The 26,898-nt window shown below is 39.1% G+C and overlaps 1 protein-coding gene across 2 annotated transcripts; it reads left to right on the forward strand.

Moving 5' to 3' along the window:
• Nucleotides 1–393: 393 nt before the first annotated feature.
• On the forward strand, nucleotides 394–25,241 carry CIP2A (cell proliferation regulating inhibitor of protein phosphatase 2A). 2 transcript variants are annotated; one of them, XM_026042046.1, is made up of 21 exons: nucleotides 394–496; nucleotides 1,877–2,024; nucleotides 2,859–2,971; nucleotides 4,244–4,338; nucleotides 4,855–4,951; nucleotides 5,837–5,959; nucleotides 6,107–6,252; nucleotides 6,827–6,902; nucleotides 7,834–8,061; nucleotides 8,581–8,740; nucleotides 9,495–9,636; nucleotides 10,317–10,416; nucleotides 10,840–10,958; nucleotides 14,747–14,936; nucleotides 17,776–17,850; nucleotides 17,937–18,047; nucleotides 18,786–18,982; nucleotides 20,374–20,487; nucleotides 22,079–22,161; nucleotides 22,633–22,772; nucleotides 23,890–25,241. In XM_026042046.1, exons 1-21 carry the CDS (start codon nucleotides 395–397, stop codon nucleotides 24,058–24,060), a joined length of 2,730 nt encoding a protein of 909 aa, XP_025897831.1. In that variant the 5' UTR covers nucleotide 394; the 3' UTR covers nucleotides 24,061–25,241. The 2 variants fall into 2 exon arrangements, with proteins under 2 accessions (XP_025897831.1, XP_025897839.1); XM_026042054.1 differs by lacking the exons at nucleotides 8,581–8,740; nucleotides 9,495–9,636; nucleotides 10,317–10,416.
• The last annotated feature ends 1,657 nt before the right edge of the window (nucleotides 25,242–26,898 follow it).

A 26,898-nucleotide genomic window follows, 5' to 3' on the forward strand; every position in this document is an offset into this window, starting at 1 on the left:
AAAAAAAAAAAAAAAAAAAAAAAAAAAAAAAAAAAAAAGCCAAGTTTCCATTTCCAAAAAGCACACACAAATGCCTCAGGCACCAGCCGACGCTTCCCCACCTCCCACTCGTGCGAGACGCGGGCTATTGCTGGACAGGCCACCGGACACCTGTAGCCTCCGCCCGTAACTTTCAGCCCCCTCAACACCGCTCCGGGCGGCGCCCAACGGTCACCTCTGTGGCGCCCAACGGCCGCTCGCTCCGCCCGCCCCAAAATGGCGGAGGCGGCGCCCCTCCCGCCATGCCCYACGCGGCGTAGGCGGGCGCTCCGCTCAGTGGGTGCTGCCCTCAAGATGGCGGCGCCGGCGGGAAATACGAGCGGGGAGTGAGCGGGGTTCGCGCTGCCCGGCCGCCATGGACGCCTCGGGCTGCATGAAGTCGCTGCTCCTGGCCGCCGCGCAGTACCGCGCCGCCAAGACGGCGCCCAACGCGGCGCTCCTGCAGCGCAGTCTGGAGGTGAGAGCGGCGCCGGTCCCCGCTGCGCGCGCGCGCCAACCGGCGCCTGCAACGGCCGCCGGTGTCGGTTAGCGAGCCCGGCCTGTCCGCGGCCTCCGCACCCTCCCAGCACTTCTTGTGTTTATGCTATATGTGTAGGTCTATTGATGCAAAGCGCAACTTGCAAGATATGTGTGTATGTTTTTTATTATTGTTTTAATTTTCTTATATACCCCTGAAACTGCCCCACAAATGCCAGTTGCTTTCACAACTTAAGAAAAAAAAAAGTTCAAAGGACACACTAGTCTTGCATATAGAGCTTGTCTGTTTCACACAATGTATATTCAAAGATGCTCAGGGCTAAGGAGATGTTTGGTTAACTAAAGTGCAGCTGTCTCGGTAGGCATGACTCTTATGGTGAAAAATAGCAGCATTGAAAGAAGATGCATCACCAAATCTGCTGGTGCCTCTGTCAAATACAGATGTTTTTTATTAAAATGTTAACAGAGCAATTATTATTCACCTTAGCTTAGTTGGGGGTAATTACTGTGAAGATGTGTACTAGGACCATACATAAATAACATTATACTGCTGTATTATGAATGTGCAACTTAGGTCTCCCGGTAGTGATGTGTGCCTGTGTCATTTCTGGCATCTTTATACATGTCTTCCATGAATTCATGATGCTTCTGTCTTACACTATAGAGTATTCACAAAGCAGCATTATATGTTATTGTTTATCTTCGTATAGAGTAATACTCTTGTATTCCAGTTCTCTTTTTGCAGAACGCCCTGTGAAGCTGACTGAAGGCTAATTATTATGTGCTCATGTTGAGCAGTGTTTGATTACTCCATCAGAATAGATAAGGCCTGTCTATTATCTGGTTGTGTGCGTATGCACACATATATATGTGCACACATATATATGTAAATAAATATGTATAAATAAAGAGTAAGCTGCTGGTATTAAGTCACTTTAATGTGTGGAGAAAGTATTGTTCTCCTGCAGCTATTAGTTTGAAAGAAGCTATACTCTGTTTTAAAAATAAAAGAGACCACACTGAAAACTGTGGCATGGCTTGTTTGTTTGTTTGTTTGTTTTGTTTTTGAAAGGAGTCTGAGCTAGAGACAGCAGCAAACATGAACATGAGTGTCCCATTAGAATGCCATTTGTATTCTATTTGTCAAATATGGCAAAAGATATTTAATTCTAATGCAACCATAGGCAGTGACTTTTGTATTAAATACTTTGTTGCCTTTAAGTAACTGTTCAAAAAGGAGGGGGGAGGGAAATGAGTGTCTGCATATATATATATATTTATAGATAGATATCTATATAAGTATATAAATATATATGTAAAAATAAAAATAGCACTTTTTTCTTCTTCTCTTCCTTTCCAGGTTATCTCTGGACTGAAGCTTACAAGATTATTTGCTTCAAACCAGATTCTACCAAGTGAATGTCTTATTTGCCTAGTAGAACTCCTTGAGGATGCTAATACAAACCCTTCTCTAGCCTTGTCTGTGGTTACTTTGCTATCACAACTAGGTAAGTTATGTTTATTAAATTTTTAGCTTAGATCTAAGATGGGAAGAGGTAGGTGTTGGGTCAGTGGTGTGTGAGCAACTTTCTACAAAGAGCATAAGCAGAGATTTCACACAAGTGTGACTTTATTGTCTAGGGAACTCTGTGCTACCATTACACACATACAGGCTACATATGTAGTGAAAGATTAACTATCTATTCACAATTATTTGTTTCACGCTATCCAGAGCATCCCATCATGTGCCAGTTGCTAAGGGAATGGAGTTCTTCAGGATGGCCTAACGGTTCTTGATTCTTAGTCTCTTTAGAGCTTCCTTTGAGTTCCTCCAAATAGTTATTGTGAGAATAGAGAGAATGTTACTGTTTCACCCTTGCTCTCATCTGTCAGAGGGGGCAGTTTTTAAAATTCAGTCTTCCTTCCACTGATCTACTGGTCTACTTTCTGTCATCCTTGTCAGCTCCTCCTTCCCTTGGCCTGCCTAGTCTACTTTCCCACCTGAGCATGAAGCAAGGAAGCTAAAATCATTGATATTAAGGTTTAAGTGTGCAGGACTTGAGCTCTCCAATAGACTTAGTAAGCAAGTGTGGGGACAGGCTGGGAGAGTGTTTCCTCAGTGTCCATACATCTTAAGGAAAAGATGGTGTTCCATTGATGTTACTTAGTGATACAGAGGTGCAAAGGTACAGGAACTGTGATTTATTTGTAGTGACTCGTGAAATATATTTGAAGAAACTTGTCCCAGGTTTGACCCTCCTGGCTTCTGCTTCCACTAATATAACTGTTACCTTTGCTATTGCACAGGATTTTTTAAAATTAATAATACTTTTGAATTCTAGCTTTAGACAACGAGGCTAGAGAAGCTCTTCAGGATACCTACAATCTGACCAGTGTGCTGGCAGGGCTGGTTCATCGAAGTTCTACTGATCTTAGTGATCCAGTCTTATTACAGGTAATTGGGACTCATACTTAATAATGCTTTATTATAATTGCACAGTAAATATTATACTGTACTTTATAAAGGTGCTACAAAACTATGAGTTTTATATACTGAGACTACCAGAGTTCAATGTTTGTTCTTTATTTAATCATGTTTGTACTTACATGTGGTAATTCACAAAAACAAGTGCTTTTTGAGACTAGAAGTATCTGCTTTAAGAAATAGCTGCCTGAGAGCTTGGAAGCTTATTTTCCAATTGATCTGAGATAAATTTAGTTATTTTACCTAATGTTGTCTTTAACAAAAGTCTGGAGATTGTTTCCCTAGTCAGCACATTTACAGGTGATTGCTGAACTGAAGGGTGGCTGTTGGTTCTCACAGAAGTTTTACTGGGCCTGTATGCCTCTCTTCCTATGGTCAGGGATATCTGACAGTGAGTGCAAGGAAAGGGCTCTGCTTCTGAAAGCTCTGTCTTTGGAGTCAGGTGCACACATTTTTTGGTCCTTCAGTAAAAGCACTATGTCTTAAGTCTTCACCAACTTTCATTTTTCTCTTCTGTTCATTGATCAGTAAACTTGGCGATAATTCTTCTGTTTTTAGTTATGTACAGGCCTTCTTATTACCTCTCTCTGAGCTTTCAGCGGGTACTTGTTGATTACTTTTCAGTAATAGCCTCTGATCACATCCTTTCTCTGAGGAGAGAAAACAGCAAATTAATTTGCCAGCAATTCAATTACCTTTTGTCTGTGGAAAATTCATTAAGCATCCAGTGAAGAATGCATTTCACATGTTCTAGGTATCTACTGGAGCACTAGGAATACCAGGGGACTTAAGGATTAATATGACCTGCCCTGTCATTGGGGGAGGTTTTGTAGACAAACTTTCTGCAAGAGATTACAAAACACTTTCTGGTTTTTGGTAAAGCTTCTAGGTGTTTCAATACAAGAAAGCCTCTTCTTCACCGATTGAACGGAGATGTTGCTGACCAAGGAATGGAGAGAATAGGATGGGCAAAAATGTAATTTCTCTGTAAAAATAAAACCATATTAATCTGTGTGTGCTTTTGATAAGTACATGCAGATAAATGTGGTAGGAAAGAACTAACAGTGCCTGCAGCTACTCATGCAGATATATTGCTAATACTCCAAAATGTGAAAATTAGCTTAGTTGTAGTGTCTTGCTGCTTTTTGTTTGTTAGTTCTAGCTGTAGAAAAATACCTTCTTCACTGTTCTTCYGTGATATGCTATAGGAAATATATATATGAATAATTCTTATTTCCTCAGAGTATTCAGCTGCTGCAGAGGCTAACCTACAATGTTCGAGTTTTTCATGCTGGTGCCAACATCGATGAATTAATTTCATTTCTAATGCATCGTGTGTAAGTGTATAGTAAGTGTGAGTGTATATGCAGTTGTCTATGCTTATCTAGCTAAGTTTCTATAGTTTCTCTAGAATGAACTGTGACATTTTTCTCTGAAGTTTCTAGAGGTTTTTCTTTTAAGACTCTGTCAAATGGAGTGATTATGGGACTTTCAGAGGCTGAGCTTGAATTGGTATCATAATCTCAACTCTCCAACCCAAAAATGGGGTCAGCAGTAAATTCATGCTTGCCATTACACCATCTCAAAAATATGATAACACAMATTTTGTGCAAAAAAAAAAAAAAGACCTGATGACTCTGAAAAGAACTTGCAGTAAAATCAAGACCTTATTTTTACTGCTAAGCTCAATTAAAAGCTGCCAACACTATGGGGGCTGCAAATCTCAATTTTGTTTTGCTTGGAGAATTAGTACCTTACACAAAACTACATATTTGTTTTAATTAAAATTCTGGATGCTTTAATATAAATACATTTGTTCATATTTGTGAGGCTTTTTTCTTTCTTTTTGGAAGTCAGTCCACTGAAGATGAGTTAACAATACCATGTTTAGGACTCCTGGCAAACCTCTGTCGTCACAACATATCTATTCAAACTCAGATCAAGTCTTCGGTAAGAACTTCGCATTTTTGGCGGTATGACTCTCTGGATTTAGAACAATAATGTTTAACTTCTGGAAGTTAACTTTGTATTTCTTGAGTACCTTTTTTTGTAGCAGTAACAATGCTGATGTGTTTGTCTTCAAGAACTGGTAGTTGTTTCTCCCAAGCTAGAGAAAAATGATCTATAGAAGAACAGGAAGTTTTTTGGKTTTTTTTGTTTGCTTTTCTTCAGGAAAATGCTGTTTTTGGAACTTTCGAATGATAGGTGAACTTCAGTTTGGAGCATCTCTTTCTCAGAAGTCTAAATGTCATCCTGAAGACTGGATGGATTTCTGCAAAACAGCAGTAACTTGKCCTGAGAAAGGGAGATCTCTTCTCCTGAAGATAAATCAGTAATTGTTACTGATCTTGATGCTAAGGCTCCAGAGTTTTCAAATACATATCCATATTTCTACTGCTTTGTTCCTGAGTCTTTGTTAATTAGGGCAAACAACTCATGATTGAGGAATACAAACTTATATATGTGGCAGGGAATGTTCTCACATGTTTTCTTGAAAGAAGGACAAAAAGGGGAAAACTGTTTTCAAATCTGATCACAGGGCTAAAAGGAGATTTCTCTCTTACTCTGTAGGAATATTTTAGCAAATATAATGGAATTTCTTTTAATTTTTCACTGATTGAATTCAAGAGAGAATATAGTCATTGACATCAGCACCTAAGTAACTGTACATTGGCAGAACACTTGCAGCTAGTACATACTTATAAATAACACAAATCATGAATAACAATACAAGAAACTTAGAATGATAAGTTCTCTGGAAAATCTATTCAAGTTTGGTGTATTTATTGAATGGAATAAAATTGGTAATGTTTCCATTTCTCTTCTCTGCTTCAGAGTAACGTGAAGAGTTTCTACCGTACCTTGATAAGTTTCCTGGCCCACAGTAGTTTGACTATGGTGGTGTTTGCACTTTCGATGTTGTCAAGCCTTACTTTAAATGAAGAAGTAGGAGAAAAAGTAAGTAATTCTTTGAAGTCTATTCTAATGTTAATTTACCTGAAATTAACAGCCACTGTGGCTGAAGCAGATTGTGATTCCAGCTAACTTTAATGAGACCTGCACACAGTATGTATATGTATTGTATGTAACTCTTCTTTATTTCAGCTTTTTCACGCTCGAAATATCCATCAGACTTTTCAGCTAATATTCAATATTGTTGTAAATGGAGATGGTACTCTAACAAGAAAATACTCTGTTGATCTACTTGTGGATCTTCTGAAGAACCCCAAAATTGCAGATTATCTTACTAGGTATATAAAAATGCAGGTTATTCTTCCTAAACTTTTGTTGGRCTATGTTTTATCTTTCTTCTGAACTGAAGTGTGGAAATTCTAGGTGCTTCTTGAATGCTATTAGTTGCTTRTAGCATCTTATACTGGGAACTAAAGGAGTTCTTGCATTACCAAYCTCATACAGAAGCAGAGTGGACTGGGCAATGTCGGTGGTCAGGCAACTCGATAAATGGCTTTGTTGCCGTTTCGCAGAGTAGTATTGTCCAAGTTGTAACAATTTCAGGGGAGAGCATTGCAGAATAGTTGCTTGGAATMCTTGACTAGCGATTTAGCAAATCCAGCCAATAGAATTTAGTTGCTCAATCTAGATATGAATATCTAATAGGGAAAACAGCTGRAAAAGTCCTGGTTTATTTTAAGGAATTTCCGATCACTTTTAGAGTRTGTTTTCGGTAAAGCCTTTGAATARAAATTGCATTATTGAATCTGAAAACTATAAAGACTGTCAAATCTGTACTTGAAGTATTTGGGGGTGAAAAGAGGAATATGGCATTTAATTTATCACTTGGTATAAATTTTATGTATAWTATAGATATGAGCACTTCACCTCATGCCTTGGGCAAGTATTAGATCTTCTTCATGGAAGGGATCCCGATTCATCAGCGAAGGTATTTATGCTTCTTCCACATAAAGCTAATTGCTGCTCTTTTTAAGTGCTCTTTTTTTTAAGTGCTCCTTATGCACTGGGATTGAAAATACATTGTACATCCCTTAATCTTTGAGTCAGCCTTGATCCACTATAAGTTTTTTCAGTTGTTCAAAATGCCCTCAGGCTTACTTTGCAGAGGTTTTGTCTGCTTTCAGACAACTGGCAAACAAAAGGCCATCATAAGCACCTTTTTTTTTTTGTTTGGCTAATTAAAAAATACACAGAGCTGCACTAGGAATGCAGTGTTGGCCTTGCTAAACTGGCCAAARCTTGAAATAATATTCAGATTTTTGAACTGATGATTGTGAAACCATGCTGGTTGTTTTGGAGATTGTTGAACAAAATTGATGCTTCTTTGAATTAAGCAATTTACTTTTGCCTTACCACCTCCTTGTGTAAATAAAATACACTTTCTATCTGTCTCTGAAGACTGAAATATGAAATATCCTGAAAATATTTTGGATGAATATGTCTGTGAAACACGCTTTTATTTTTTATTTTTTTTTTATTTTAAGTCCCTCTGTGCACATACACATCAGTAAAGTTCTTGGAATATTTTCCCTTCATGGCTTTCTTCATTTGAGTTGCATGCTGAGGCATTTCCACTGCTGATGGATTTCTAGGCAKCAGCTTTTTAGATATAGGAGGAAGTGGTACACTAACAATTTACAAGCCTGATTTTCACCAGTCCAATGCACTGTGTTCCTGCAGCCGACCTAGCTTGCTTTCTTGAAAATCACCCTTCAAAGCACTGTTGGCTAACCGCCTTCAGCATGCCAAGGGGAATTGCACCTCCAACTCTCTTCATTTTTTCCTTGTTACAGRGGTTACAATTTCTGTGGAAGTAATTGATGGAAAAAAAAATCAGCTCTTCCGTGCGCTTTTTGCAGGTCTTAGAACTGCTGCTGGCCTTCTGTTCTGTGGCAGAACTGCGTYGCATTCTGCGGCAGGCGATACTGGAACCCTCTGGCCTGCCCGTCGCTGGAAATGCCAGATTTGTAGCTCGCTCAAAGACTTTTGAGCCATCTGTTGCCTTGGTGCACTTGTCAAACCAGCCACTGGAAGGTTCTGAAGACTGTTCTGTTCTAGCTTTGCAGCTGTTTAAGGAGATCTTTGAGGTACCAAAACTAGTAATGTAGTTTAAATAGCATCTTAGCAGCTATGTTTTGTCTGAATTGATCTGTGAACAACTGCGCTTACTGTTAGAATGTTAATCCGTCTTTGTGATCTTACTTGAAAAACAGCATATAAAAAAATCCTGAAATATAATGCTTCTGGTTCTAGAATTCCACATGCTGTAAATCAGATTTCTTTTAAGGACAAACCATGTATTACAAAATAGCTTTATGTAGGAATGTAATTGGAAGATATGACAGTTGATGAAATGATTGGGTAGACGCAAGCARTTTGTTACTGACGGTTCTTTCTTAGCACTGGTAGAAGTGAAGAAGTGTCTGCTGATTCTGTGCTCTTTGTTACACTTCCACCAGTGTGATACTGATCAGTAGTCTGGAAACAAACTTGAAGCAGTAAAGCTTTGGGAAAGCTAGAAGACAGGCTGACGTAAGAAGGGTAGAATGGTTTTGGTTTCCCAGCTCCGTGGTTTTAAGTATTGACGTAAAATTTGTCTGTTGCAGGATGTTATTAATAGTGGCAACAGTGGCTCAGCTGAACACTTTGTGGATCTTTTGCTGCCTGTTCTGCTTGATCATCTTCAGATGCCAGAACAGATTGTGGATGAGTTATTAGTGAAGAAAAAGTGTGAACGAATGGTTAAGGCTATAAGTGTTCTGACAAATATCCTTTTTATGTGCCTATTGGCAGTTAATTTATTCTTCTTCTACTCTGATACTCATCTTGAGTCACTTAATAGCTTTTCATGAAGGTCAACACCATAATTTGGCTTAGGGCTGTCATGCTGATAGACCTTAAATTGCTTTCTAATTGCTTGGGAATAATTGAATGATAGAGTGATGCAGGATAAAATGTGGTGGCTGTTCAAAAGTATAAAGCATCCAGCTAAATATGGTGCAAGTTCAGATCAGTGAAATGCAATTAAAAATAGATGTGAAGTGATACCATTTTACATTCTTCTGTTTTCAAAGGGGTCCCTTCATTAGGCTCTGAGTGGCTTTTCTTGTCTATCCAGGCTGGAATACAATCTCTGACAGGGGGCAAGCTTAGGGAGGAGCCTGGGGAGAAGACCARTGTGGTGCTACTGCTCTTTTTTTCAGGCTTCAAGCCTTGAGTTATTTGGAAAACCACATTTCTTCCTCTCTCTGATATTTTTTTTTCTACTTCTATGATTTTTGCCCAGTTGCCTTTTTCAGCTTTAAGCCTCCAGTCTCACCTACAGAACTAAGTCTTCTATTGGAGAGTGATCTTTGTTTCCCTTCAATCATCTGTGTTGTGATTTTGTAGACAATGGCATTTCTCTAGTCCTCCAGTTGCATGTTTCCAAATCAGTACACTTAATTGAAAAGTGAAGCTTACTTGGCTTGTGACTTTAAAGATGCATCTATTAAGTTATTTTTTCTTAACTTAAGTCTACTGCTGTGTGGAGATGACATATTGAAAACACATGCCTCAAAGGAACTGAGTGCCAGCCGGTGCATGTCGCTAATAGAACACCAGTTCATCTATATTGGGGTTGATGCTGGTTTTGGGACCAAGGTAGTGAACTCTGAACTGTGGTGAGCACACTAAAATCATGTTTATCTAAACTCTAACTTAGCAACACTTGCATGAGAGTGGTGATGTAGTTTCAAAGAAAATTATCAAAAAATGATGATCAAAAGTGGCAAAAGGCTTTGCTGGTCAGTTCAGTATGAAAAACTAGAATAAATGTTTTGATATCGTTTTGGGGTTACGTGAAGCTACACTGTATCAAAAGTGATATTAAACTTCATATGCTACAGTGAAATCCAAATCAAAGCATACTTGAAATGCTCATGACACCTAACTTCCCATTTTGCTTTTATGTAACTAGCGTTCAGAAACATTGCACATTAGTAGGTGGAAAAAAATTACATGCTCAAGGCATATAAACCACTTCAGCTCAGTGCAAACAGCTAGTTGGCTAGTTGCTACCCTTCCATTACCAACTAATATTGAGATGTAATTGTCCTGGATTTAGATGCTCTTCATTTTTAAGCTGAATTAGACTTCAGTATTGCAGTCCTTAATGCATTGGAGAAGCTCAGTAGCACATCTGAGGAACTGAGTAATCTCTCCTGGTGGTGGCATCAGTGCCTTGCTAGACATATTTAATTTGGGGGTAGAAGCATGTGTTCTGTAGAGAGACTGAATTTTGCCGTGGTAATTTGACAATCTCATTCTACCTCTCTTTCCACTTTTCCATTTGTATTAAAAGCAAACTTGCTGCTGATGTTATTTTGAAAACACTTGATCTTATGAGCAGACTTAAGCAGGAGGTATCTAGCATGGAAGTCAGCTTCTACAAAGTTTTACAGGTATGAACTGAAATCTCTTCTAAAGCATATCTGTGGAGGAATGTCCTAGCACTGCGGTAGATCTAATTCTGAATGTTTGTGTGTATATCTATAATTCCAAGTTTCTATGTAAATCTAATTATATTTAAGTTTGGGTGTTTTATGTCTTTAAAAGCAAGTTCTTCAAAACTTAAAGGACTTAAGTAGACTTCTATCTGTTGACTTGACTTAAAAAGGAAAGCAAGTTTATAACAGCTGCAAGTAAGAAGCTGCTTTAAAATTCATTTCTGTTTCATTGCATTCATGTTCCAGATACTCAGAAAGGTAAACTTCAGGGAGGTAGCTTCACTTTTGAATAAAGCATTTCTGTGCTAACAGGCTTGGGTGTATTGTAATGTCTTTTCCTTGTTGTTGATGTGTACTTGATCAGTAGTTTCTTTTCAGGATCAGCGCTTGATTACACCTTTGACATYGGCTTTAACATCAGATCACAGAGAYCAGGTGCAAGCTGGACTTCGAATACTGTTTGAGGCAGCGCCCTTACCAGATTTTCCTGCCATAGTGTAAGTTCSTTTTTGTGATAGTGTCGTAAAATTTGACACTTTTATGGCTGTAGGGATGCTTAATGAGAAAGACTTGACCAAATAATTTGTTTTTCTTATGGGTTTTCTTGTCACTTTGTTTCTGGTTTTCTTGTTCTTGAGAAAGCTCAAAGAAACTACAAAAAAAAAGAAGCATATTCCTTTTTGTCATAATCTGAAAAAAGGCAGTGTTGAGAACAGTTATAAGAACTGTGTATGTTAAAGCTGTACTTTTATCCTTAGAATTCTGATGCTTTTATGATTATGAAGTAGTAGTATATTTCAATAGCACTTGTATCTAGTTAGCTACAGATGTCAGGAGTTAAATCCTTGATTTTTTTCAAGTAAATGAATGTAACGTGATAAAACATACACAATTTACAAAAGCTACTCTAAATAGGGTTAAAAAGGACTATTTAAAAATTTCTATCAAGAAAACTGTTAGAAGACATCATCAATTGCAGTTAAACGTGAAACCATGCAGTAACTCTCTGGGAAAAAGAATTACCTTAATTCAGAATAGCTGAATCTGCATGATGACCCAATGAAAAGAGCCTGGGARAAGATAAGAAAAAGCTGCATTTTCATCAACAGTTGATACTAGAAGCAGCACTTAATAGACTACCTTGCCAGTGCTGCATGCCCTCCTAGGGTATCAGTAAATGAACTCTGTTTGTGCTATTGAGAGTCAGTTTGTGGACAGATGGCTTGGCTTCAAACCTTCTTAATCTTCTAGGGACTTTGAGATCATCAGCTGTGGAGGAAGTAGCTCCTTTTCTAGGAGCCCTTTAGGGAACTTCAGTGCGTCTGCGGCTGGGTGAGGATAGCTGCCAGAGGCTCTGACTCCTAGCAAGTCAGTAGCTATTAACAAGTTCTGCCAGGTTTTAAGAGATCATCAAGTGTTTGGAGCTTTTGTTCTAGCCCATTCCTGATCAGGGTAAAGCTTCCTTTCAGCAGGAACTAGGAGAGCCCTGTATAAATGCTGGCCTACAGCATGGTTCCCAGAGCACAGCTGGAAGAGATAGTCACCAGATGCAGCAGTTTTCCCAGTGGTTCATGCAGCAGGGCAYAAAAGTGACCAGCAGCTGTTCAGAAGGCTCTTGTCTGCTGACAAGACCTCAGATTCAAGGGGTTATTGAAAATCTACTGAGGTTGTCCAACTCTCAGGCTCTTACTCTGCTGCTTTTCCACGTGAGCACTAACAATACTGCCAAGAGGAATACCAGGGAAAATGTAGGCCTAATGCTGAATGGTGAAAGGATTCTGAAAGATACAGAAAGGCGCAGGTACTGAATGCTTTCACCACAGTCTTTGCTGGAAAGAAAAGCCTTCAGGAATCCCATACCCTGCGTCTGGAGGGGAATTCTGGAGATGGAAGACTTTCCCTTAATGGAGGAAGATTAGGTCATGGAATCTTTAACCTAACTGGATGTACACCAGTCTATGGACCCTGATGGAGCTCACCCATGAGGCTGTCATTGTCAGGCCACTCTGTCTTGGAAAGGTCAATCGAAAGAGGTTCCTGAGAGCTGAAAGAAAGCTAACGTAGCATCAGTCTTCAAGAGGGGCCAGAAGCAGGATCTGGGAGAATGCAAGGCTTGACAGCCCTGCCTTGATCCCTGAAAGGATCATGGAGCAAATCTTTTTGGAAGCCATTTCTACATCTGAAAGATAAGATCATGATTGAGAGTAGTCAGCATGTTCTTATGAAGAGGGAATCACACTTGACCAACCTTAATAGCCTTCTGTATGAAATAATTGGCTTGGTGGTGAGGGGAGAACAGTGGGTGTTGTTCATCTTGACTTCAGTCTTTTGGCTCCCAAAACATCTTTATAAGCAAACTGATAAAATCTGGCCTGGATGAGTGCCTGATGCAAACTGGCAGAACTGCTGGGCTTAAAGGGTCATAGTCAGCAGCACAAAGTCTTGCAAGAGGTCAGTCACTAATGGTGTCCTCAGGAGCTGATGCTGAGGACCAATATTGTTCCAACTCCYTAATACCCTGGATGATGAGACAGCGTTCCACCCTCAGCAATTTCCCAGATGATACAAAACTGAAAGGAGTGGCTGATACACCAGCTACGTGTGCTGCCACTCAGAGAACCATGACAGGCTAGAAAAATGTGCAGGGAGGAATCTCAAGAAGCTCAGTAAAAAGAAATGCCAAGTCCTGCGCCTGGGAAGGAATAACCTTTTGCCCCAGTAAACACAGGAGGTTGACCTGCTGGAAAGTATATTGTCTGAAAAAGATCTGAGAGTCTTGGTGGAAATCAAGTTGATCGTAAGCTGGTAAAGACCATCAGCCTCCTCGGCTGCACTGGGAAGAGGGTTGCCAGCAGGTCAGGGGAGGTGGTCGTTCCTCTCTAGTCATTGCTGGGAAGACACCATCTAGAATACTGGGTCCAATTCTGGCCTCCCCAGTGAAAGAAAGATGTGGATGTACTGGAGCAAATCCAGTGAAGGAAGATGGCTCTCTCTTCGTGAGACTGAGAAYTGGAGAACAGGCTTAGGGTGAGACCCATGTCAATATTTATAAATATTTGATGGGAGGATGCAGAGAAGATGGAGAAACATTGCCTCTGTGCCACTGAATACCACTGAGGAAAAAAATGTGAAATATAAGAAATTGTGTTTATGTATCTTGTACAACGTGTACAAGTGGCCAAACACTGAAATAGGCTGCCTGGAGAGGTTGTAGCGACTCAATTGTTGGAGATGTTCAAAACTTGACTTAATCCTGAGCAACCTGCTTTAGTGACCCTCCTTGGAGATGATCTAGTGCAATCCTGCTCTTAGAGGTCCCATCCAACCTAAACTATTCTGATTCTAGGTTTTTTTTTATATTAATACAAAAAATGCTGTGGATATAAAAAATATAGCAGCAAATAGTCTAGTTAAATGAAGGATCTGTTAAACAATGGAGCAGCGAAATAACATGTCCATAAACACAAGTTAAGCACATGCTCTGTTCATGTAGACAGGAAGCAATTGAGACAGTTCTTCAATAAAGTGTTTGGGTTAATTAAAGAATTTAAAGAATCAAGATGTTGAGTGGTCACTTAATACTCAGCTATTTGACTTCTCCACTCTGATTAGGAATATGATGTGACTAACTGCCTTGAAAATGGTACCYGAGTGGCATGCAGACAAGGATCTTGGTATTCCAATTTATTCATTGCATATTTGAATTCTAGCTAAAACTTATGAAACCTGGAATGTTTCATAAAACAGTGTGAAGCAGAATCCCAGACAAGCCAAAATGGATGTGTCTATTTTTTTTGGTTGGCGCTGTGCTTCTTGATTATTCAGTGTTTTGATCTTTGATGGATAAAAATCACTTTCTGCTAGACGCCATGCCTGTCCTGCTACTGGCAGGATAGCCTTGTTGAGCAGAATAACAACGTTAGGTATTCTGTTTCTCAGGCTAACAAGGGACAGTTTATATCTTCTCCAAAAAGAGCCAAACAGCAGACTCTTGGTGAAATGCTGCACTTGTTTCTGGAGGTGATCCATGGCAGGTTACAAAGGTTTTTTTGAGGTGGATGTGGTAAGTGAATGTGGTACTTGAATGTGGTACTGAATCTTCAGTAGATGACTGACCATTTTTTGAGGGGTGAGGTGGTATCTCAATGTTATATGATAAGATATATGGAGTTTTCAGTGGTGTCATTTTCAATGAGAGAGAAGGTGTTATGAAATTGTTCATATCCTTAATCCTCAGAATGGTACTTTTAGCAAATTACTCTTAATAATCTCTATCTTTATGCAGGCTTGGTGAGAGCATTGCTGCAAACAATGCTTACAAGCAGCATGAAACAGAGCATGCATCAAAAAGAATTCCAATGCAGTCACCCATGACCCATGTTACTTCAGTGAGTTCTTCATCCCATTCATCATGTGATGATTCCATAACTTCAAGCATTCAGGAATTGATACAGAAACTCCACTCTGGACTAGAGGTTAATAGAATTTATGTATGTTTGTTAAATATTTGACACTTCACTGAAACCATATCTACATTTCAGGCTACAGTGGCACGCGACCTTTGAGATGAGTGTAGGTTCCTGTCTATTTGGAATGTGGTGTTTTTACTGAGCTCTTGAGCAGAACTCAGTTTTGTGCTATATCAGAAGCTGGGATATTGTTGAAATCCTTTTCAGCACTGGAGCTCTCCACCCTCTTTTAGGTGTCATATGGAGGCAGAAGTCAGATGTAGTCATGAGTGTGTGTCCTTGCTGGGATGGGTACAAGGAGGGCCTTCCCTTCACACCTCCACCCTACCTCCCCTTGCCAAAATAGAGGTGATTGTTGCTTTATGAAAGCAAGGTGCACATCTCTTGCATCTCTAAACAGTACATTAACACTCTTATGCGTGTAGCTGGCTCCTTAGCATCTGTGGTTTAATTTTTGTGGTGTTCCTGTGAAGGCAGTCATATCACATTAGAAAAGCTTTGCTTTCCTCTGCAACTCTGTGCGTTGCAGATGAGGCACTCGAATAGGCACCACGTACAGTCCCCCTTATGGAGCCAGACTGTCAGATGCTGAATATTTCCCTTTTTCTCTTCAAAGCCAMGTACTTGCTTTGTAGCTGTTTTAGATGAAGTGCCGGGTTGTTGCCGCTGCTTTCCTTTGACTTCAAAGAACAGTGTGCAAATCAACAAGCTGAACAGGAAGTGTCTGATAAGGGCTTGGTGACTATTGATTCCACTGCCTCCAGCCTTACCTTTGCTGCAATCCTTTGCCTTTTGTAGTTAAGAATGAAACTCAGCAAGCTACTGGTTCTAGGTAGCTGCTGGAATAACAGTGGAAGAGGTCAAGTGAGTCTTGTCTCTGCTTCCTTTTTACACTGCCACTCAATATTCTCATTGAATCATCATTCTTTTCAGCACTGCAAGTGGCAGGTTGTAGGCGAGCTGCTGTGTCTTTAGAAGTCCAAGAGGCCACAGGTGTCTTGCAGTGTTAGTTCACTAGCTTGCAGGCATGTTCTGCAGCCCCTTGGATTTTTGATGAGAAAGAAAAATATCTATTTGCTGAGATTTTTCTTTGATGAGAGAATATATTTTTTGACTGAGATTTGTTCAGCAAATTATTTCTTAGTCCTTCTGATTAATAKTTTTTTCTTTTAAAAATGCATTAAACACTGATTAGTTAAACAGCTGACTATACCAGGTGTGCGTGCACTCTGTATGTTGTGTGAAGCTCAAATATGTATAAATGTATTTGAAAAACATCTTTTAATGGAATGACTGTACAGAGAAAATGAAGGGAGCTTATGTAATCTTTCCTTGTAATACCTAAAAGGACATAAGATGACAAGTTTGTAAGAAAGAATATAAGTTACTGGTGCCTATAAAGGGCAGGGAAATGAGCTGAAAATTGGAGCTGTTACAGGTGTGATATGTTGGGATTACTGAAAATTTCAAAGGAAAATCTGTAATTGTTCTAAATGGTGGAGAAAAATTCAGCATGCATTTGTTGTACAAACAGCTGGTATAATTTGCACTTGGTCGTGCATCTGTGAATAGGAACAGTTACTCAAAATTATTATACTAGCATTGTCTAAGGAAGAGTATCCTGAAATCACTGAGTGTCACTTTCATTTGACTTAACTGCATATTTAAATAAGCACTTAGGGCTTATGGCACCATACAAGGTAAACTTCCTGTAGTAAGCAGGTAGATTAAATAGCTAATTCTGTTCCAGATGGTGTCCTTTTGGAATAGCTATCCAGAGCCTTTCCTAATAATCCTCATGTTGACAAGAGTGAGGAGTGTAAACAAGGATTTTTAGCCATGTATGTGTTGTCCTGTTGGCATTAGGGAACATTAGATAGCTAATTTTCCAGGAGCTAACCTAGATGGCCATGGAGAAAATGTTGTGGGCATGATTCACAGATTCACAGAATATTTAAGGTTGGAAGGGACCTCTACAGATGATCTAGTCCAAMCTTCCTGCTCAAGCAGGCACACCTACAGCATGTGGCACAGGGTGGCATCCAGGCGGGTTTGGAAGACCTCCAGAGAAGGAGACTCCACAACCTCCCTGGGCAGCCTGTTCCACTGCTCTGTCACCCTAACAGTAAAGAAGTTGCTCCTCACCTGGAGATGGAACTTCCTGTGCTCCAGCTTGTGGCCATTACCCCTCGTCCTATCGCTGGCCACCAGTGARAACAGCCTGTCCCCTTCCTCCCTGCATTCTCCCTTCCTGAACTTATACACATTAATCAGATCCCCTCTGAGCCGTCTCTTCTCCAGAGAAAACAGGCCCAGCTCACTCAGCCTCTCTTCRTACGAGAGATGTTCCATTCCCTTAATCATCCTGGTTGCCCTTCTCTGGACCCTCTCGAGAAGCTCCACGTCCCTCCTATACTGGGGAGCCCAGAACTGCACACAGTACTCCAGGTGCGGCCTCACCAGAGCTGAGGAGAGGGGCAGGATCCCCTCCCTTGACCTGCTGGCAACACTCCTCCTGATGCAGCCAGGATCCCATTGGCCTTCTTGGCCACGAGGGCACACTGCTCACTCATGGCTAACTTAGTGTCAACCAGGACTCCCAGGTCCCTCTCCGTGGAGGTGCTCTCCAGCAGGTCAACCCCTAATCTGTACTGATGCCTGGGGATGTTTTCTTTCCAGAATGATCTGGAGTATGCAGTTGAGCAGATAGCTCCAGAGAGAAAATAGGAACTTAAAAAGCTAGCACAATTCAAGAAATTATCAAGCTTTTCAGACACGCATTACCTGTCTCAGTAGTTACAAATGTAATGTTTTCTAATTTCTGCTACTGTCAAATTGTCCACAGATGAAGGAGCCAATCATTGATATGAGGATATCTGACCTAATGGACGTTTATGAGCAGAAACTGTCAGCATTAGCAGTGAGTATGACCCAAAGTGTTTGTGGATGCACTCCTCCCTGCATATGCAAAAATTGGTAATGAAAAAACCCTTCTTTTTGTGCCAGTCCAAAGAAGCCAGGCTGCAAGACCTTCTGGAGGCAAAGGCGCTGGCGCTGACTCAGGCTGACAGGCTGATGGCTCAGTACCGATGCCAGAGAGCCCAAGCTGAGTCTGAGGTGAGTTGCAGGAGCTCGTTCTGGAACGCTGGGCTGCAGCGGAGTGATACTTGTCTGCTAGCTTTGACTGTGATGGGGCATGCAAAGCTTTCTGCTGCTTAGCTACGCTTACAGTTAAGGACAATCGTAATATGCCATCATAAACATCCCTTTTACTTTTGGATTGTTCTTTAAAACAGCTCTCTTCAGCTTTCTTTTCCTTTAGAGGAACTCAAAAAAACTAACCTTCTGTACTGATTACCTTTTACCCTTGATTAACAATTAACTGCTACTAATCTGGAGATAYCAATCTCAAAATCAAGCAAAAGCCCTCGCTAGATTTCTATATAGAGTTTGGGGTATGTAGAACAGCTGCTTATTTGTGCCTTTTAATCACTTGTCTTGTTCTGTACGAATGAACTCTCAAATCTTGCATAACTGGGCATTTGTAAGTAAGGGATGCTCTGAGAGCTCATTATCATTATCCTATCAAAGAGATCTTTGGACTTGGGCTACCTAAACTTTCTTCCCTCTCTTACACTGACTATAAAGGAAGCTCAAGGAATTTGGAATGAGCTAATTGGCGAATTTTTAGTTAATATTTGTTAAGAAATCTTTCTCAATGTAGCTGATTTGAACATCAGATATTTTAACATCAGAGACTTATGCCTATCATTATCAAACATGACATTAGATATTACAAAGTGGCTTATAAAACAGTTGCTTGTACCTTTCTTTTTTTTTTTCTCTCGCTCAAAGGCAAGAACTCTTGCTGCAATGTTGAAGGATGCAGAACGAAAAAATGAAGAACTTAATGTTTTGCTGAAAGCTCAGCAGGTGGAATCCGAAAGGGCACAAAATGATATTGAGCAGCTCTTTCAACATAACCGGAAGCTACAGACAGTTGCTGAAGAACATGAAATACTGAAAAAATCCTCTATTGATCTTCTTCAGAAGTAAGAAGCTTAAAATCGCTGAGCAAATCCTTCATATCCAACTGGAGTGATAACATCCTTTTATTTTTCTGGGYTAAGTACATTAGAAGGACAGCATCACATGCTGCTTCGTAGTTTAAAGTGAAAACTTCCCTTTATCCCTTTATCCCTACTTCTGGGTCAAGTACCTCCCAAGTCATTCAGAAAGTCACTGTGTTAAATGCAGTCKGAGAACCGAAGGTGTAGGTATTGAAGGTCCGCCTCGGAAATGCCAAGAGCTTTGTGTATTTAAACAATACACAAAACGGAGGGAAAAAAAAAAAATGTTCTTGAGGCAAAGTACCTAACCATGCTTGGTTTCTAATGGTGTCGTATGATGGGTCCGTATCACATAGGAGCTTGCACSTTGTGACCACTGCTGGAACCCAGAATTGGGTCAAAGGGAGATGAGAAGGGTGGCAGCACCTTCTCCCCAGTCTCCCCAGTGACACTTATGTGTATTATTTCTATAGGACTTTAAGGTGAAAAAGGGCACACGAGGCACRAGAAGTACATGAGGTTAGAAACTGTGTATTTCTCTATAGAAATAAAGAGTCTGCTTTGGGAAAATGAAAGCTAAAAGCTTTCCCTGTTCAACCTGCATGAGTTGTTCTGGTCCCTAAGTGTCATTGAGCAAGGCCAAGAAGCTGATAAAAATAAGAAAGATTCTAACTTAATGGGAACAAACATTTTATTAGATATTTTAAAGGCAYGTAATTACCCATAGGGAGTTATGGGGGATAGAGCGTTGGAATGCATGTAAGTGAATTRCTGCATCCATTATGGAGTTTCTTGGATACTCATTTAGTGTAGTTGCTATGGCAGTGCTGCCTTTTTTTTTTTTCTCCTTTCAATGTATATAGCAGCATGCTATATGAAGATGTATTTATTTAGTTGTGCATGAAATGACTGAAATTCTAGTATTTAGTCATTGTACATTTTCCAGGAAGGAATAAAATAGCTTGGTCATCCTTCCCATGTGTTATAAAGTAAGAACTTCTTTTTTCTAAACAGTCTGCACATTTATTAAATGCAGTTCTTKAACAGACTCACTGTCCCTTAAAAGATGGCTGCAAAAAGCAAATTGGGAACAGTTTGTGTATGCCAAATTTCTAAAGGCATCAGCCTATTCGTTTGCTAGCCCTGCGAGTTTTCTACTGAACAAGGTTGTTTCCTGATGTTCATTAAGGATAAGTAAGGGATCCACTGACGCTTGCTTTTTGTCTGTGTTCAGAAGAAATAATTTATGCTCAAGTGGGATAATTGCTCAGAAGATGTCAAGTATTTTTTATTTTAATCTGACAAACTATTAAAGTAAAATATCTTGAAAACCACTTACCTGTTTTAAGTATAACCCTTTCATTTATTTGTAGGCATGAAAAAACTGAAAGACTATATAAAGATCTACAGATTACATGCAATTCCCTAAATAAACAAGTGGAAGCAATGAAAAAGCTAAATGAATCACTCAAGCAACAGAATGACAAGTAAGTTTGTGACAGTTTTTTAATTTTTTTATTTTTTTTTTAAGAAAGATAAACTAAAAGATTGAGACTAACGTGCAATTTAACTTCACYGTTTAAGTAACCTCTGAGAAGTGTAGTTATCTTCAGGGCTGTTTGATGTGTGTATTAGATGAAATTCTGTGGTCGTCATTTCTACTTGTTTTTGTTCCCTATAGTATTGTTTGGTGTGGGAGGAGAGGGGATTAGGGGCCTTCCACAAAGGCTGTGGAGACAGTAGGAAGAAAAAATACTATTACAGTAATACAGACATTTTCATGGTGTTTTTTTTTTTTTTACATTTTCAGTGTGAGTTTAGTTCTCAAATATTATTTTTCACCAAAGTTTTCACCCAAGTGTTTTAGCCTGCAAGATTTCTCTGTAGTATATCAAATATTGATCTTGACACTGGAGAGCTTTTGTTCGCAAATAAATGCGTAAAACTAATGCATGGTGTCATTTAAAAACAAATCATAAGTAGTAACAGTTGGTATTCTCTCTCTGTGGTGCAAAACGTCATTCTTTGAGCATAAGGCTATCCCTGAGGTGAAAACATATATTTTCCCCCAAAACTAATGGCTTAAGATAGTGCTGATGCGCTTGTCACCCATGTACAAATAAATTGGGGACAATGCAAATGCACAACTGCACAACCCTCCATCCCACCCACGTGCACTTTGCTGGAGGCTACAATGAGAAGCTGGTAGCTAGTAGGTGGGTAAGCAAGTGAGCTAGAGTGATAATAGATGGCAACCAGGTAAGACAGAAGGTAGAAAAAAATCTGTGTTAGGAATTAGGCTACCTAATAACAGGGAAAAGTTAATTATCTTCAGAAGGTATAAAGTGTTCAAGTGAGATCTGTACACTTGTGACACTGATAGGAAATGATAATCACAGAATCATTATGGTTGGAAAAGGCTTTCYAGATGGAGTCCAACCATAAACCCCTCWACACGACCCTTGCTAATGCCTGTATGTTCAGTGATCTTGAAGCTAAATATTATCCTAACTGATTAGGATGGAGTGAACTCTTAGAGATGGACTACAGCAGAATCATGTGAAATAGTCCTCTTTTTCTAACTCTTCTGTGACACTCCAGAAGATSATCTAAATGCTATTGGAGACTTTGTACATAGATGTGTTTATATAGCAAATACTCCTTCTCTGAAACACATTTTACTGACAGTATTGTCAATACAGGAGCACCCTAGGAGCTCAAAAACCAGTACCCTCCTTTATCAGTGAGATATGACTGGCAATTTCAGTTCTACAGTGGTATTTTGAATGCTTTGTGTGTCTGTAGGAAAAAAACATTTTTGATTCTCAAGCTCTAAGAATGACTACGTAGTAGTTTCAACCATTTTCCTCTGATTAGAGAGAAATAACTTTCACAGAAGGTTGGGTGGAGGAGAATTCTGTCTGCACACAYACTCTACAAATTCATAGTTGTGTTGATTGGAAACTCCTGACTGCWGTTGGAATTGATGCAAAAATCRTTCTTGCTTGTTAAAATATAATGCYATTGTCTTCTATTTTAACCTTCCTGATGATTATTGTTTTTTTTCTGCAACTCTAGGACTGCTGCACAGTTGAAAGAAACTGAAGATAACAGAAAAGAATTACTACAACAGCTACAAGATAGAGACAGCAAAATAGCAAGTAAGCCATGTGCTGAAATTGGACTGAAAGAAATAATTAGASTAAATTTTTTTTATGTGCTCTAGATAAATGGCTAACTTGTAAGCTTTAAAGATAGCCAGAGATAACAATTGCATGAAACGGATCAAATGCTTTGTTGTTGTTGTTATTTGAAAGGATAGGAAAATATAACTTTTCAGTTTACAGGGATTTCATTGAGTCTTTTGGACTGTATCAGACAGCCCTTGAGAACCCTTTTAGAGCACGGCCATTAGAACTAATTTCTGTAGGAACTGTAAATTACAAGATTTTAACTTTTCATCAAGTGGCTGCAAAACAGACACTATAACTTAGCAGTAGATGGCAGTACTCCATAATTCACTTAGCAGCCATGCAGGGTCTAAAAATATGCGTTGTTTCACAARCAGTTAAGTAGCTCTATTCTAAGTSTGGCAACCCTGGCAACATCTCTTCATGCGTTGTTTTTTTAAGGCTCACAACAAAAAATAAAAGTTCTGGAAGAAAAACTAAAATCTCGGCAGAAAGAAAAGACAGAGATGGAAGAAACTATAGATGTTCTTAGAAAGGAATTAAGTAAAACAGAACAAGCAAGGAAAGAACTGAGTATTAAGGTAAGAATTATTTTCACCTGTCCCCAGTTGGGAATTTTAAGTGTCTAAATAACTAATAGAGTCGGAGAGTTGATATTTCAATAATAGAAATTGTTAAAGAAACCAGAGCATAATAGATAAGAACAAATATATTTGTTCTTAATCACATATAGATTTTGAGTTTTGAATAATGTGTCTGAATTTAAGACACAGTATTCGAAAAAGAGACCAAAGTCAGACTATAATGAGGCTTTATAAGAGTGGAGAGGACATAATGTCTGAAAGAAAATAAACATGCTGAGAGAATGGCGCGTGTTCTTTTTTTTAGTTGTTAGTTTTGGCTTCTGGAGAAGGAGGTTTGCATGCCCCTCTTTCTCCCCCACCCACCAAAATGTGTCTGTGGTTTTTTGTTGTTGTTTGTTTTTCATTTTTGAAATTCTAAGAAATCTATTTTCATCTCTACAAAAAATATGGGCCTTTCCAAGACAGAGGTGCATCAGCTTGGCTATACAACTAGGGTCAGCAGGGTAATGTTTAAAAACAAACAAAAGGCAAAACAATAAATATCAAAAACCAAACAAAAGCCAGAAAAGCTTTTGCACTGCAGCCTGCATGTTCTTGCCTGGAGGTGTATTCAGCTTCCTAATAACTCCCAAGGCACGGAGTAACTTTCTCTCTGCAAACCGGTCAGTAACTGTGAAGATCTGTGTGGTCTAGCTAGCAATGGCTTTGCAGTATTTCTGTTAACTGTTGCACCACTAATCTCTCCAGGGAAAATTTTTCAGTATATAACAAATCTTTATCTTGTTATTGGTAAACATTTTGCATTTGGCTTGGAGAAGGCGGGGGGGGAGGGGGGGAAGGAAGGAGGGGGGAAACATGGATGGCCTTTGGGCACTTCTGTCCCTTAAGTAGGACAACAGTAACATGACAATAGATGTTTTCCCCTTGGTATCTATTTGAAGTGTGACAGTAGCTGTAACTATTCACACATACCTCTGCAAGGGCTGAAAATGATGTTTCCAAAGCAAGCTTGTAATTTTAAAACTACGTTTTAATTCCTTAAATTCACCGCCCCACCACTCACCTTCCACTGATTTCTGCCTCTATGAACTGAAAAAAAATGTTTCTCCTGCAGGCATCTTCTCTGGAAGTTCAAAAGTCCCAGTTGGAGGGACGTTTGGAAGAAAAAGAAGCTGTTGTAAAACTACAGCAAGAAGAACTGCACAAACACTCCCATATGATAGCAATGATTCACAGTTTAAGTGGTGGCAAATTAAGTGCAGAAACGGTGAACCTCAGTTTATAGGGCTCTGTAGTTGGGTTTTAATATTTTATACATATGTATAATTATATGTAAAGACTTTTAATTTGAAACTACCATATTATCTGGCTAAAAAAAGTCCCATATCATCAAAAATTAAGTAGCTTGGCTGTCAATTTAGAAGAACTAGTACTTTGAAAGCTTTGGCTTGAGAAATCTGAGGCACCATATAACAAATGGGTCTTCTGCCAGTCTTGTAGAACTACCATCATCCATACTGGCAGCTGGATTCAATTGTTGTTTCGGACAAAACCATCTTTAACCAGACAAAGAGGCAACAACAGGCAGTGACACTTTTGTCTGTACGTTCCATTATTGGCAGTCAGACATGCTGTTTGCTTCTTTATCAAAATGCTTGACATTTCTATAATTTCATCTTGCTGATTTTGAATCTCCTGAATACTGTGGATTTTGCTTCCTGATGTCCAAGATACAAACAYAGAAACAAAGTAGATCCTACCAATTAGAGCATGTTACATTGAAAGCTATATTTCAGTTTATCGGTGCACATTTCATGTCGTAAATAGGTGGGGGTGTTGCTAATTAGTAGTGATAGGAATTTCAGCAAGTAGAATAGAACCTTGAATGAATATCCAGGTGCTATCAATAATGGAAAGTAACCAGATATGAAATGCAAAGCTTTGTTAGAATACTATATATAATACTTTCCTAGTTCTACCATGACACTTTCTCCTTCTTTAAAAGGCTCTGCAGTTTGTTTTGAATGTCCTACCTGGTATACACTAGCTATTCTCAGCACTGTCCACTTCTGAACATTTCTGTCCATTTCTGGAATTTCATATACTCTTTGAAGTATAACTTTGAAGAAAACTTTTTTAAAAAATGTACTTTCCTCTGAGACTAGTACTAGAACTTGTGATGTGCATTTTTGAGTGGGAGAAATATTTTCATGTTCTTAGCTTAAATGTGACATGACTAACATGTCTCTTAGCAGTTGGCAAAATTCTTACTTTGATAGCTGTTTTGGTAGAACTACCAGAGTTCTGGATGATTAATATATATATATATATCCTTATCTGTAGTGTTACTGTCTTTATTTGTATCTACTCTGCAATAGCTGAATTTTAATACGTCTGAGATGCCTTATGTTTTTCAGTTGTGTAATGCATGTGTCTTGATCTGCTCAACTCATGTCTAAGTAGAGCCTTGCACATTCAGCTGCAGTTGCACACCAAATGAATTGTATCTATTTTAACTTGTTTCTGAAATGTATTTCTTATGACTTAACCACAGGTAAGATTACAGACATGGTTTTGGTCTCTGTGAAGACTGCAGGAATAAAAGATTGCTCTATTTTCTGTGTCTTACGTATTTTGTCAAGAGAGGTAAACTACAAGGATAAMTGCTAGCTCAGGGTAGAATACATGCAATTGGGCTGCCTTGTTGCCTAAATCCAAGCTACTGCTTAGGAMGGTTTGAAGAAAACAAAACAAAACCCACCACCATCTACAAAAACACACCAGAATTGCTGAGGTAAGTTGTTGGTGATGGTTTTCTGTTTGTTTGTTTTGTTTTTTCCTCTTATGGGGAAGAGGGAGTGGGTTTGGGATTTTTTTTAGGCTTTCCCAAACTCAAATAGGAAAGCAAGCTTCATTATTAGACGTAAGTTTTTACTTCAGTTTAATAGGTTTATAAGTTTGTGTGTCAACATATATTTGCACACATGCAGTTATTTTTCCYTAAGTCTCTTGGTCACAGGGAAAGGATAGATAAACATTTTTGCTGACTTTCTGCCAAAACTGTTCATATAAAGGAATTCAAATAGGAATTAAATTGTCAAGCAAGTTACTAATTAAACTGATAAATGCGGGACTGACTTTGCTTTTTTTTWAAATGGGAATGGGAGGAGGGAAACAGAAAGCTGCCTACTCAAATAAGGTTATTCAATGAAGCTTCATGGCCCCAGAAAATGGCATATGAATCTGTGGAGCTGACATAATAGAATCCACAGTAGGAAGCACTGTGTATGAATATTGATTGGCACTTTTTCCTGCAAAAATGTGCTGCTTCAGTATGCTATTGCTCTAAGCCAAATGGTGCTGAGCTCAGTTGGAATGTATAGCAAAAGGATGCATGGGCAAATTAAACTACTTTGACAAACAGTTGTGTTTTCTTCACTGGCAATGCTTTTCCAAATGAATAGTGGCAACAACTAGCAAGCAAATTGACATCTGTTTCTGATATAGTTGAAAGCACATAGCTCTTGTCCTGGAAGCTCCTCAAAAATCTGCAGCTTTTTTTTTTTTTTTTTTTTTTTTTTTTACATGAAATTCAAGCAAAAGAAAAGCTGTGTGTTTGGGAGTTGTTGTTGTTTGTTTTCTTTTAGGCAGGTTTGCTTTATCATAGATAGTTCTGCAGCCTCCTGGTGCAATTTTCATATTCCTGTTACACGCTGTATGCAATACACTATTGGACTGCATTTCCCCCAGAGGCTCCCTCATTTGGTGCCAAGAGGAGCTGGCACCAGCATAGCGAACAGCTATTCGATAAGAGTCAATTTTTAATTATCTGTGCTACATCAGCATGCCAATTGCCTGGTTTATTAACATACAGACTCTTGAGCTGTCTTGTCACAGACAAACATCAAGTCTCTAAATCAGGTGTTCTAGTACTTGCGTTATCTGGAAGTAGCTGTCATTTATCCTACATAATCTGGAGAAGAGCCAAGGCTTTTGATAGTTTTTTTTTGGAAATGTTTAATACTGATTGAATAATAGAATTTACTTAGTGTTAAGAAAATACAGAATCCTGAGTGTAAGTTTAAGTGTTTGTAAGGGTATAAATGTTCTTAGAAGTAGTAAG

Source organism: Nothoprocta perdicaria, unplaced genomic scaffold (genome assembly GCF_003342845.1).
Source record: "Nothoprocta perdicaria isolate Ctin4 unplaced genomic scaffold, notPer1 scaffold_102, whole genome shotgun sequence".
Taxonomy (NCBI): domain Eukaryota; kingdom Metazoa; phylum Chordata; class Aves; order Tinamiformes; family Tinamidae; genus Nothoprocta; species Nothoprocta perdicaria.